This window comes from Galeopterus variegatus, unplaced genomic scaffold (assembly GCF_000696425.1).
Source record: "Galeopterus variegatus unplaced genomic scaffold, G_variegatus-3.0.2 Scaffold234, whole genome shotgun sequence".
Classification (NCBI taxonomy): Eukaryota; Metazoa; Chordata; class Mammalia; order Dermoptera; family Cynocephalidae; genus Galeopterus; species Galeopterus variegatus.
Window position 1 is genome coordinate 597,158 of NW_007726345.1, and position 13,116 is coordinate 610,273.

General features: G+C 48.7%; 1 protein-coding gene across 2 annotated transcripts in view; it reads right to left on the minus strand.

Moving 5' to 3' along the window:
• The window catches only part of LOC103585389 (chromosome unknown open reading frame, human C4orf50), a 79,141-nt gene that overhangs the window by 45,316 nt on the left and 20,709 nt on the right, over window positions 1–13,116 (minus strand). For both annotated transcript variants that reach the window (XM_008566324.1, XM_008566325.1), the window contains exons 6-7: window positions 12,319–12,440; window positions 5,708–7,281 (exon numbers count right to left, since the gene is read on the minus strand). In XM_008566324.1, the coding sequence (XP_008564546.1) occupies window positions 7,039–7,281; window positions 12,319–12,440 (365 nt within the window). In that variant the 3' untranslated portion in view covers window positions 5,708–7,038. The remainder of the gene's footprint in view (window positions 1–5,707; window positions 7,282–12,318; window positions 12,441–13,116) is intronic.

Consider the following 13,116-nt stretch of genomic DNA (forward strand, 5'->3'; position numbering starts at 1 on the left):
GGGGAACTCAGGGTCTGTCCAGTTTCACCAACATTTTACTTGGCCTGTTTGACTGATTCAGCCACCATTTTGTAGGCTTAAAGAGCAAGATGGAGGGAATGGTGTTCGTTAATCCTAAATAGAATTTATTTTATAAAATTTTAGGATTAAAGCAGAGGGGAAGTGTGACAAAAGTAGAATTCAACTCTTTAGCTAAGAAATTTATCCCGAATGCAATTTCAGATTTCACTCTTATACTGAACTCTTTTCCTCCCAGGAAGCCCTTTTGTTAGCAAAATCTCTTTTCCTGTGTCTTCTCACTAATGCTGGTTTATTACTACTTGTCAGCTGTTTTGTTTTTAGGGAAAAATACAGACTAGTGGAAGAGTATAGTACCATGAATAAGACCCACTGCCACTGCTTCCGTCTAGTGTCCTTGGGCAAATGACTCAACTTCTCTGACCCACAGTTTCCACACCTTCCAAATTTGGCAATAATATTTATTTCCAAAGGTAATTATGAGTTGAATGAGGAAGCATATATAAAGTTTCAGCTTAATATTTTTTTTCCTTTTTTTCTTGTCCTTCCTTCTTCAGTTGTAAAATAATTTGCCAATATTTTCTCTAAGGCTTCTTCTAACTTTATGCTCTGTGGTAGTGGATTCCTATTGTCAGAAATAGTTTTTATACTCAGTTTGCTTTTCTGGTTGAGTTTCCTGTAAAATTTTCACTGGTCATCAGAGAATAGAGGCAAACAGGAAAGCTAGATTGGAGGAAATATTATGGTGTGGTTTTGTGTGTACAGCTGACCACTGCTGCTTGTGGTTTAAATTAAGCAAAGCTGAATGGTCACCACTAGAAGAGAAATTTCTAAAGTCGTTCTGTAAGCTGTAGCTGAACAGAAGTTTCTCAAGAATGCCAGCTGGAAAGAATAATGGAAAGCTTTGAGGGACACAGAAAAGAGACACCACGGGTTGTAAAGAAAGAAACAGATCTTTTAAAAAAAGTTTTTTTATTGCTAGGCACTTTATCACTTCATGTGATGGCTGGCCGGTTTCCCAGTTGGTTAGAGCATGGTGCTGATAACACCAAGGGCCAGGGTTTGACCACTGTACTGGCCAGCCATTAAAAAAAAATCATATGCATTACATTGTATAATTCTTTCAATAATACAGGACAAAAATCTGTTAAACCCATTTCATAGATGGGAAAACTGAGGTTTCAAGAAGTCAAGTAACTTCCCCAAGCTTAATCAGCTGGTAAGCATCTAGGTCAGGATTCAAACCCAGAGCGGGAGCTCCAAAGCCATCCATTTTACATGCTGATTCCCAATGGTATATGAACCAGGATGTGCAATTCAAATTAATTTAAGCAAAAGTAGGGAATGTATTTATTCCCATAAGCAAATCATGAGATAGAGTAGATAGAACTAGTCCCAGAAACAACTAGTTCCAGTGGCTGTATACACCACTGGCTTACTAATACTCTCTCCTCCATTCTAACACCGCTCCCTCCCATGGTGGTCCCATATTGTTATTGTGCCTTCTCTTTGTTTAGATATGTTTAGATATGCAAATACCTACCATTGTGTTGCAGCTGCCTGAAATGTTCAGCACAGTAACGTGCTGTACAGGTTTGTGGCCTAAGATCAACAAGCTATACCATAAAGCCTAGGTGTGTGTAGTAGGCTACACCATCTAGGTATAGTACACTCTGTGATGTAACACTAGAAGAAATTGCCTAATGACATGTTTTTCAGAACGTATCCCCATTGTTAAATGACACATGTCTGTACATCATGAAGTCACTGAAGATGACAGCAAATGCTGGAGTAAAGGGAGAAACTGTGAACCAAGTTCCAAAGTCCTTAACGATTAAGAAGAAATGACCCAGAGGTAATAGTGACAAGTACCTGAATATATCATTGAGAAAATAGTATTGGCCCTCTGTCCCACCCAGAATGTTTGTGAGGATCAAATAGAAGAATAATAGTATAAAAGTTTTTGTTTGGAAGTAAGAGATACAAAAGTCCTTCGAAGGAGGAGAGACTATGAGAACTACATAAAATTGTCAGGAAGAAGTTGCAGGGAACCAGGATAATGCTGAGTCCTCGCCAAGAAGCCAAAATATAGGAGCAACACCCAGAGCATCATGGGGAAGCAGTGTCACTTGGAAGCCGGGTTGCTATAGAAGGAAACGGTCAGAGAATATCATTTTAGCTACTAATTCCTNGGAACCGGTCTCCACATGGGATCCAAACCCTCAGCGGGAGCGCCACCACACTCCCAAGCGGTGCACTCTCCAGTGTGCCACCGGGCCGGCCCTAAGTGATTCATTTTTGATTCAGGCGTAGAGACAAGGGCGGCTCTCGCCACATCCTGGGCTCTTTCTAGTACTTGCCAGTATTACCTCACTCACTGTCACACGTGCCCTGGCCGGTGGGCATCCCACTCTGCAGATCAGAACCCCCAGGCACCGGGAGACGAGGTGGGGACAGAGCAGAACCCAGAGCCAGGCAGTGGCACGTGCTGCGCTCCTGGGCCACCCTCCCAGGCCTCCCACCTCCAGCGTCAGAGGAAAAGGAAGAGGGGAGAGTTCAGCACATGGGCTGTGAAGGCCACTGGCAGGTGTTTGTCACCAGACACCTCCCAAGGCAAGACGTTGTCGTGATGACGTCATTTCCACTTTTCAGGGGCAAAGTGAAGCCTCAGGGGCCTTGGCATGGGGGCCACAGCTGCTGAGCAGGGGGTCAAGATGTGAGTGCCGGTCTGTCTTCAGGGCCCACACTCTAGCCACGCTGCGCGGTGGCATCTTCCCATGCCTCCTCTGCCCAGGTCCTGACATACCCAAGTCCAGCTTCTTCTGCAGCCACTGAGCTTCCTTGCCCCAAAGGAAAAGGGAGCTGGGGCGTCCTTTGATAGACCAGATGCTCAGAACCCGAGGTCCCTTCCTGACCTTCCCACCCAGGCCACCACCGCTGCTCCCATGACCATATCGCCCTTCATGGCTCAGACCATAAGCCACCTTCTCTGCTCCCCTCAGCCTCCAAACTCCCCAGTGCTTTATCAGCTGTCCCCGTGGCCACATCACAGCTTCTTGGCTGAGGTCATACTCCCTGTGCCTCAGCCTTCCTCTGCACATGGAAGACGACAGCTCCTCTCGGGGCCAGGAAGCAGATACCTGTTTCCTAACTCCTGTCTCCCTAGCTCAGATGCATCCCGTGAGGACAGCACCCATCTGTGATGCTGAATTAAACCGACAACTCACAGGCAGGTGCCGGTGGGGCTGAGGGTCACAGGCACCCCAACTGCTGCATGTGGAAGCAAACGCTGCTACAATCTCAAAGGGGTTCAGGCAGTGGGGGATGGACAGGACTATGAAAATGACAAACACTTATCTCCTTTCACCCACTATTTCCTCTTTTAGGAATTTACCCTCGGGTCTATTCACAGGTGTGAAGAGACGTGCATATAAGAATTTTCCTTACAGTACTGTTTTAACAGCAAAAGATCAGGAACAACTCAAATGTCCACTGAAGAGGGATTCTTTAAATTCACAAATTGAAAAACAATGCACCTGCTTGTAAAAGTGAATGAGAAATATATGTTCTGATATGGGATGGTCACCAAGAAATATTAAATGAAAAAGCAAAGCACAGAACATAGTGTATCGCACACGACCTACTGGTGGGTAGAAAGCTGGGGGTTACAAGTTCGCCCCTGGGGAAGGGAGCTGGGAACAGGGCTGGGAGGTGTAGACTTCTGCACCTCTTGAATTTTGAAGAATACAAACATATTACCTATGTTAAAAACACATTTTAAATGGAACAAGAAAGTCACAGTGGGATTTCAAAAAAGGCAACACCTTCATTCTAGTACCTTCCACTCCAGGATTACAGAAAGACATGCATCCATCCCCATTTCCTACCTCAACTCTACCCACTAGGCTTTTGTTCCTGCCTTTGACGCCTCCCCTCCCTGGCTGATCCTTACTCATCTCCAGGGCTCAACGTAGTCAGCACTTCCTCCAGGAAGCCCTCCCTGACTCCTTGTTAGTCAGCCGCTCTCTCAGGTCCCCACACTGTCCCTGCTCATGCCACTCAGTCAGAGTCTATCTGCACACCCATCTGCCCAGGAGCCTGGAGGACAAGGACCTGGAGTGAGACCCCTGCGACCCAGCACCTAGTTTTCTACCTGCCCCAGCAGGTGCTCAGGGGAGCATCTGCTGAGAACAATGCCTTTGCTGCTCAGCTAAATGCTTCCTGGAAGCTCAGGAAAATGAATCAGGCAGCAGGAGAGAAACTGCACTTAACACTTCTACTGCTTGGCCACAGGCCAAGCCAACCCTCTCATCTGATTTGCCTAAAAGCCCAGGTGGGGTCTTTTTGTGGCAGTGGGGAGGGTGCATTTACCTTGCTGGGTTTAGGGCTCTGGCTCCCAAGGAAGCCCACCATTGCTGCTTGCTAACAGCCCATTTGACAAATGACTTTCTGCTGCAGTGCTGGGCTGGCCCATCTGGCCCGTCTCCAGAGGCCTCGGGGTCACTTACACTGGCTTTCCCAGCATGTGGGGTGGCTGAGACCAGCTCCTGCATGCCAAGTTCCTGCCTGACCCTGCTCAGTCATCCGAGTCCTGCCCCCAGCCCTGGAGCATCTGACAAGGCTGGGCCCGGCCACATACAGCCCACCAAGGGGTGGCAGTGGCACCATGTGCCCTTCCAAGGGCTAGGGTCTACAGACCAGGCAAGGGGAATGTGGAAGTCTGCCATCCACCATTGCAAAAGGACCCCTGGGGAGTCACAGCACAAAGCAGGGACCCCACTTGGGATGACCCAAAGTGCCAGACCCGGGCGGGAATTCACGGCCGGGGTAATAAGTGGTTTCTGGCTTGGGAACATGATTTATCACGAAATCACTGCATTAAGCTGCAAAGGCTGCCTGGGCTTCCTTCAGTGGATCTCCCAGGTTGCCTCTCTGCCGAGGCCCAGATGTGAGCAGAGGCAGAGGGAGCGTGAAGTCACCACATGCCCGGTGCTGAGCCTCGCGGGTGTCCCGGAGAGCGCCATGGTGCTGCCGGCATCTTGCTGGCTCAGCGGCCATTCTCCTCATCATGTCCCCGGTGCTCAAAGCTAACAATGATGTCCCAAAATAAAGGGGGAGGGGAGGGCAGAAGGGGAGGATCACAAAACCTACGTCACTGACCCACTCAGCAGGTCGCCTCGTATTGATTGGAAATTACTTGGGGTGCTGTGGTGGTTGAGATGGTAAAAGTGATCACAACAGTGGTTCCAATCCAGGGACCCCATGAGGGGTGGTAACAGGGCCATAGGGCTTCCAGGAGGTCCCCAATGACCGAGGTGGACAGCACCTTGTTTCTCTTTCCCCAGCACCTAACCGAGGACCCGGTACTCACATCAAATGCACATCAATGAATGAATGGACACATCCATTGGAAAGTCAATCCGAGAGCTCACGGATGAAGGCAACAACCCATCAGAAAGCCCCAGAAGCTAGTGCACGTGGGAGCCACTCGGTATGCCAACACTGCTTTTCTTCCATTTCAAAGATCCCCAATTTTCCTCAAAATAAAATGCACTAGTTTCTATCATCATATATGGTTAGTTACATCAGGACTTTGGCATCAGGGGAAGCCGGGCGAGGCTATATGGGAACTCTGAACTTTTCATTTAAAAATAAAAAGTTACAACACATTAAAATAAAATCTACTTACCTTGCCTGCTTCCCGGAGGGGCTTGTCCTTTCCTTCTTTGTCCTTCCATGAAGGGACAACCACTTCCAGGAGGAAACAGAATCGAGCAGGTAGCTCTTGTCTTTCCCTCAAGCCTCTCACCAGCTCCTTCCCACAGAGAGAGATGACTTCTCTGGTTGGTGAGCATGGGCCTGGGCATATGTGGTCCAAGTCCCCCTGGACTCCCTTTTTGGGTGCCTGCCCTCAGGATGGAGGCGTTCTTTTTCCACTCCAGTTCTCCAAGGAAGAAGGGATGTGGGTGGGGAAGAGGCATGACCCCTGCCGCTGGCTGGGCAGGGGGCTGCTTTGCACATTCCTCCTCCAACAGCATATCCACAGTTCAGTTCCATGCCTCAGAGCCTTTGCACATGCTGTTCCCTCTGACTGTAACACCCTTCCCCACCTCACCTCTGCTCAGCTGTTCCTTTGTGGATGGCTTCCCACGCCTCTGAGAACTGACCCTTCCCTTTGTCCCGTCTCTCATGGCACATGTAACAGTTGACTGCATGACAGTGTATTTATATGTGTGTCTCTCCTGTCGCCCTGTGAGGTCCCCAGGGCAGGCACCATCACTGGCTCATCTCTGTCACCTCACACTATGTTGTCTGGCATACAGTAGACGTCAACAAATGCTCTTGTAGTGAATGGACTGATTGGAAAGTTCTGGTTGGTTTTAATGTTTTTAAATGTAAAATATATAATTGCTTTGATTAGGCATTTCAGTTAGTAGACAAAAATCTTTTAAAACATGAGGAGGGGCCCCAGGGGCGGAAAACAAAACAATTCTCCATGGCTGACGATGTTAGTTACTACTAGACAAGTCCTGGGCCTCTCAACCTCGGCACTGAGACATTCGCGCTGGATAATTCTTTGTTCTAGGGGGCTGTCCTGTGCGTTATAAGGTGTTTAGCAGCATCTAGTGGGTAGAGCCCATTGTAACAACCTCCTGTTGTAATGACTCAAAACGTCTCCAGACCTTGCCAAATTTTGCCCTGTGGGTAGCGGTGGGGGTAAAATCATGCCCAGTTGAGAGCCACTGGACTAGTCATTCAATAGGTTTTGGTACCGTAAATATTTGCTTTGCTGCCTTGACATTTGCCAAAACCAGACTCCTCCAAATTTGCAGGGCACAGTCCAGCATTTCTCCCAAGCTCTGACAATGAGCACAGATCCCTAAGCCAAAGGCAACACCACTTGCCACTAAGTAAGGGCTTTGATTGCTACCAATTTCTTAGAGCACTCTCCAAAGGTTCTGCTTCAAATATTTATGGAGTCTATGAAATGGCCACGGAGAATGAGTGGTCCTATTCAATTTATAACTCCAGTGTTGATTTATTGACCTGGGAACTGCTGCAAATGCTTTGTCTAAGCTCTTGGTGAAAAGCCAGGATCCTCGCCGGGCTCTGGAGCTCCAAGGGTGATGGCAGGCCATGAGCTTGGAAGGCAGGACAGGGTACTCCACCTTCTGGCAGACGTCGTGCCGGGAGTCCTGGTTCCACAGTGACCGCTGCCAGGCACATTCCAGAATCAAGGGAGGGCCCCAAGGGCGGGGGAAGCTGGAAGCAAGAGCACAGTGAAATGGTCTCTGCTTCCACATGCTAACAAAAGCCCTCTGATCACACACTTTACCCAAGAAAGAGATGGGACGACAACTAACATTTACTGTGTACTTTCTGTGCCTGCCCCAAAGGCTCCCTGTGCCTGGCAGCCTTCCTTCTATTGCAGTTCAGTGAGGCACATGCCATCACCACTGTGATACAGATGAGGACACTGAGACTGGGACAGGGTAAGGCTCTCATCCCATGTCCCCCAGCAGGTGCAGGACAGCACAATCACTGATAGGTATCCCCATAGAGTGATGTCCTCCATAAATTTTCTTGTTCCCAGGGACAAGAGAAAATGATCTTCCCATTAAAGAGGAATCAGTATCTTCTGGATGCCAGCTTTATGTCCAGCACCTCCCAGGACCCTCCCAAATGTGCTATTTCACTTGCTTTTGCTAAATTCTCCCGACAAGCTATTATCAGGCCCACTCTACAGACAAGGAAACAGTTAATAGTCAAAAAGACTTTAAATACCTTATCTCAATTTATGTAGATCTGAAGTGGCTGGCTCAGTGTTCAACCCAAGCCCATCTGATTTCAAAACCCTACTTTTCCCATATCTCCTCCATTAGCTGCTAATATACATGTTATCCCTTCAGGACCAGCATCTCACATCTTTTAAACACCTTCCCTGCAAATTACAGGAAGAACCACCTCTCTCAGTAACACAGGACTCCTTCTTAGGCCTTTTTTTACTCCTCTACAGGGCACAGCTCGTGTGCCCGTGCCTCACCAGCCAGACAAGTAGAATGGAGCAGCCTTTTCTACCAATCCCAGGAGGCAGCAAGCAGCAGCAGTTCTGCACAATCAGTGCCATCTGCTTCTCAGCGGAAAACGCTGAGAAACATGTACCGGACTGGGACCGGCAACGGGATCACAACCCTCGGTGTTGCGCCCGCACCTCACTCAACCAGTGGGATCCAAACCCTCGGCGGGAGCACCGCTACACTCCCAAGCAGCGTACTGTAGCAGTGCGCCATCGGGCCGGCCCCAGGAAGCTGTTATTTTTGACTCAGATGATCAGGGTCTAAATGTCTGAGTCCCTTTTGCTCATAGCTCTGCTGAAGCAAAGGACATGGTAAATAGTCTTTCTAAACGATAACTGACCTGGCATTTTCCCAATCAAAATGTACATAGTAACATTTCACAGACCACATCACTGAGGTGTAATTCTCTGCAGGGCAGCAGAGGAGAGGAATCAGCGATCACTGAGCACCTCCCTAAGTGCCAATCTTGGCTGGTGCCTGCCCTCAAGGAGCTCCCAACCCAGTGGAAAAGGCAGGCACATGAATGCACAAAGGTCTGCAGAGAGTCCCACACAGGTGCCTTTGGAACACCCAGGAGGGAAAAGTCACCTGCACCCTGAGGAGCTGGGAAGCCCTCATGGAGGAGGTGGTGTCAGCTCAACTTTGGGGAGAAGCAGGATTCTGCTACATGTTAAAAATTGAAGAAAAAAAAAAAAGGGCCGGTCCGGTGGCGCACTGGAGAGTGCACCGCTTGGGAGTGCAGCGGCGCTCCCACCGAGGGTTCGAATCCCACATGGAGACCGGTTCCCGCTCACTGGCTGAGCGCAGTGCGGGCGCAACACCGAGGGTTGCGANCTCCCAACCCAGTGGAAAAGGCAGGCACATGAATGCACGAAGGTCTGCAGAGAGTCCCACGCAGGTGCCTTTGGAGCACCCAGGAGGGAAAAGTCACCTGCACCCTGAGGAGCTGGGAAGCCCTCATGGAGGAGGTGGTGTCAGCTCGACTTTGGGGAGAAGCAGGATTCTGCTACATGTTAAAAATTGAAGAAAAAAAAAAAGGGCCGGTCCGGTGGCGCACTGGAGAGTGCACCGCTTGGGAGCGCAGCGGCGCTCCTGCCGAGGGTTTGGATCCCACGTGGAGACTGGTTACCGCTCACTGGCTGAGTGCGGTGCGGGCACAACACCGAGGGTTGTGATCCCGTTGCCAGTCCCCAGTACGGGCGAGACACCGAGGGTTGCGATCCCATTACCAGTCAGTAAAAAAGACAAAAAGGAAAAAAAAAAATTGAAGGTCATTCCAGGCAGAGTAATGTGCACAGGAAACACAAACACCAGCTTCAGGAGTCTGGAATTTATCTTGTAATTATAATAATAATTATAATAATAATAGTTTAAACCATATGAAACTACTGTTTTTGTAGGGAAAGAATAGTATGATATTGGCAATTTCATGTAGTTCAACCTATTACTGTGAACAGTTATTGAGCTCTTGTGATGTGTCAGGTATTGCTGTAAGCACTTTACATGTATTGATTCCTTAAATCTTTACCAAAAAACCAAAGAGGTAAGTATTATGATTCCACATGCAGATGAAAAGAACAAAAGAGATCCAGAGAGGTTAAGTGACTTGCCCAGGGCCATACAGCTAAGGAAGCCGAGCCAAGATTCACACGTGGGCCACGTTTCTCCCGAGCCTGCGTCTTTCCCCACTACAGTTCACAGCTGAACCTGGGGATGCGGTGTTGGGGCTGAAGTGGGGGAGTGACAGGACCAGGCTTATGGTATAAAGGGCTAAATGTTCTTCAACCACTAAAGGTTTTCCAGCCTTTTCAGGATATTTTTGTGTATTCTTATCCCCCCCGTTTCTTTCCTCTAAGCTCAACCATAAAATAATTGTGACATGTGACAAATTTAGTTACTGCCCTTCAAAACTCCATGACCTCATTTTGCCTGTAGGTCACAAATCCCCGGGTGCAGTTATTTAACAAGCTTGTTTTCGCCATGGGAAGCTCTTCCCCAAAGCCAGCCAGAGATAGGCTTGTAATCTGTTTTTGCCCAGGGCAGGGAGCACTGTTCCCAGATGCCCATCACAACTGAGCAGAACCAAGACTGCGGGTGAAAACACAGCACCAGGAACTGGGACAAGGTGCCACAGTGTGACCTTCTAGAGAGAGAGAGCCCAGCACTACCACCACCCCACCGCCCCACACTATCCATCCAGCAGGTGTCTTGAAGGCCTCCCATGGGCCAGGCACCATGTAAAGCATGGGAACAAAAATGTTTAAGTTGATGTTCTGTCATCTTGCTGCAAAGGAACAAAAATCCCCTGTGGACTCAAAATTACTCCCAACTGAGAAAGGGTTTTTATCCAGTGGCATTCTACATGTGTGGTGACAACTCTGAAGAGAGATGCAGACCAGCTGAGAAACGTGGAACCGTGAGGGCGTTAGGAAGCGTGTTTGGCTTCTCCGTTCATTTGACTGAGACTCTGCCTGCTTCCTCGGGAGCTTTGCTAGAGGTTTCTGCCAATCTCACCAAGAGCAGACACTCGAGAGCTTTTCCTCAGCTGAGCTGCAGACTGGAGCTTCGACAGAGGCAAGAGGGTCTGCTCCCATCTCACCACCAACAAAGCCCCGGAACACCCTGGTCACACAGTGGTCAGAGGGCCAGCTCCAGCACCAGGAGGCCCGGGTTGGGACCCCAGTGCTGCCACTTTCTAGCCATGTGACCTGGGCAAGCTGTTTGCCTGCTCTGTGCTGACCTGCTCTCGTGGCAAATGTGGGCTAATGCTGCTCTCTGTGCTGTGGGCCCACTGTGAGGAGTGGGCGAGCTAATGCGTTCCCAGCACCAGTAAGGGCTCCAGAACGGGAGTGGGCGTCTTCTCATGCCTACTGCTGCTATCGCCATCACCGTGACCCTCTCCTACACTGCTCTCCACCTCCCAGACTTCATGCTCCAGCCACGTTTAATTGCTTGCAAGCCCCCCAATACCTCGTGAGCACCCACACTTATCTTGCACATGTTCCCTTGGCCTAAAGACATTCTTCCTGCTCTTGATAAGGCAGGTCAAGATCAAAAGTCAGAGGTAATTTTCCCAGGAGCAGATCGATGCTGGAAAGAAGTTTTTATTGCTAGATAATAAGCCTGTGGACAACTAATTTAAAATGAGATTCACCAGTCAGAAAAAAAAAAACAGTATAAGAAGGTCAGTACCCACAGCTGTCATTTTGAATGCCTCCCTGTACAGGGCACTATAATAAATAGTCCATATGCATGACTTCATTCAATTGTGCCAGCAATTTTGAGAGGTAAATATTGTCTCCATTTGTTAGATAAAAAATTAATATAATCATGGAAGCAGGAATAAAGTAGGTTGAAATAAAATGAGTAAGATCAGTTTCCTCTTGAGCAATGACTAATTTTTCTCTCCTTGAGCACTTTTAATGTTCCAGGCACGCATCGGTTCTGCTTTCCTGATGTTTACCGTCATCACGGCAGTAGACAGGATTGTGCCCATTGCACAGATGAGGAAGGTAATATACAGAAAGATTAAGTACTTGGCCCAACATCCACTGAATTAGAAGGGCAGAGCTGAGACTGGAACTCAGGTCATTCAAACTCCAAAGCCCGTAGGTACATTAAATCTTCTCTGCGAAGAAGGAGCAGATTGCTGCTCTGCAATGGCTAATGAGGGTATTTGGACCAAACCTGCGGTGAGGCAGAGTCTATCAGTGATAGGGGCAGCCGAGAGGTGGAAGGCTGAGCAGAACTCTCGACAGCCTCACCGCTGATGGGGCCACAGGGATAGGACCCAGAAACTTCATGCCTCAAGAGTAAGAGTGAACAGGAAGCCCGGCAGACCCATCAGTCCTGATATCAGGGAGATGACCTGTCCAGGCCCAGCCACCCATCAGAGAAAGGGAGGTGCTCTCCGGACAGGGACACTGTCAGGCAGAACCTCAAAAGATGCCTGCAAGTTTTCATGCATGATGTCCAGAACTCTCTAAAAGGTCACCAGACATAAAACACACAATTTGACCAAAAGCAGAGATTTTAAAATAGATAATAGAAGGAGACTGGTAGGGAAACAGGGGGCTGCTGGGATGTTGGTTATGTTCTGTTTCCTGACCTGGTGGTGGCTTTATGGTTGGCATCACTGAGCTGTGCACGTGTGAGTTGTTCTCTTTTCTTTGTGTGTGTTCCTAAGTTTATTTAAGAAATTAGGTGACCAGGGTCCGCTCACCTTCAGAGAATCCAGTCGAGCTGTCTCTTTCAGCCGCTCAGCCTCGGGAACAGACCAAGACTCCAAACACGATGAGCTTTGGAGAACACTGTCTATTTCAGGGTTCAAGAAGAATTTCTGAGCTAGAAGAGAAAATTCTCAGTCAAACCTCAACCCAAGATTCTATTTTAAAAATCAACAAGTCTCGGGCCGGCCCGGTGGCGCAATGGAGAGTGCGCCCTTGGGAGCGCAGCGGCGCTCCCGCCGAGGGTTTGGATCCCATGTGGAGACCGGTTCCCGCTCACTGGCTGAGCGCGGTGTGGGCGTGACACCAAGGGTTGCGATCCCGTTACCGGTCAGTAAAAAAAGACAAAAAGGAAAAAAAAAAATCAACAAGTCTCTAGCCTCATAATAATTTTTTTCATTCTCTTGCTGTTCCCTTGGTCATTCCCAGGTCCCCATGCTCCAGGAAAGAGGCCCTCTAGGATGCCTGTGAACTCTCCAGGCATCTTATCCACACCCCTCCGATGGTACTGTCATGGTCTTGGGGTATCTGAGAAACCTCACCTCCTTCAGGGCAGGGGCCACCACCTTTGCCAGCCAGCTTGTCTTCGTAAGTCCTACAACACCTACCTGGGGTCTGATACATGGCAGCCCCCCAGAAATGTTGAATGAATAAATAAATAAATCTAGTAAATTTCCTTCTTTAAAATAAGAGGAAGCTGAGCCCAGAGAAGGGAGGAGACTTGCATGAGGCCATGGAGCAAATTAGTGCAGAAGCAGATTAGCTAGAATTCATGCCTCTCTATCAGGCTGCAG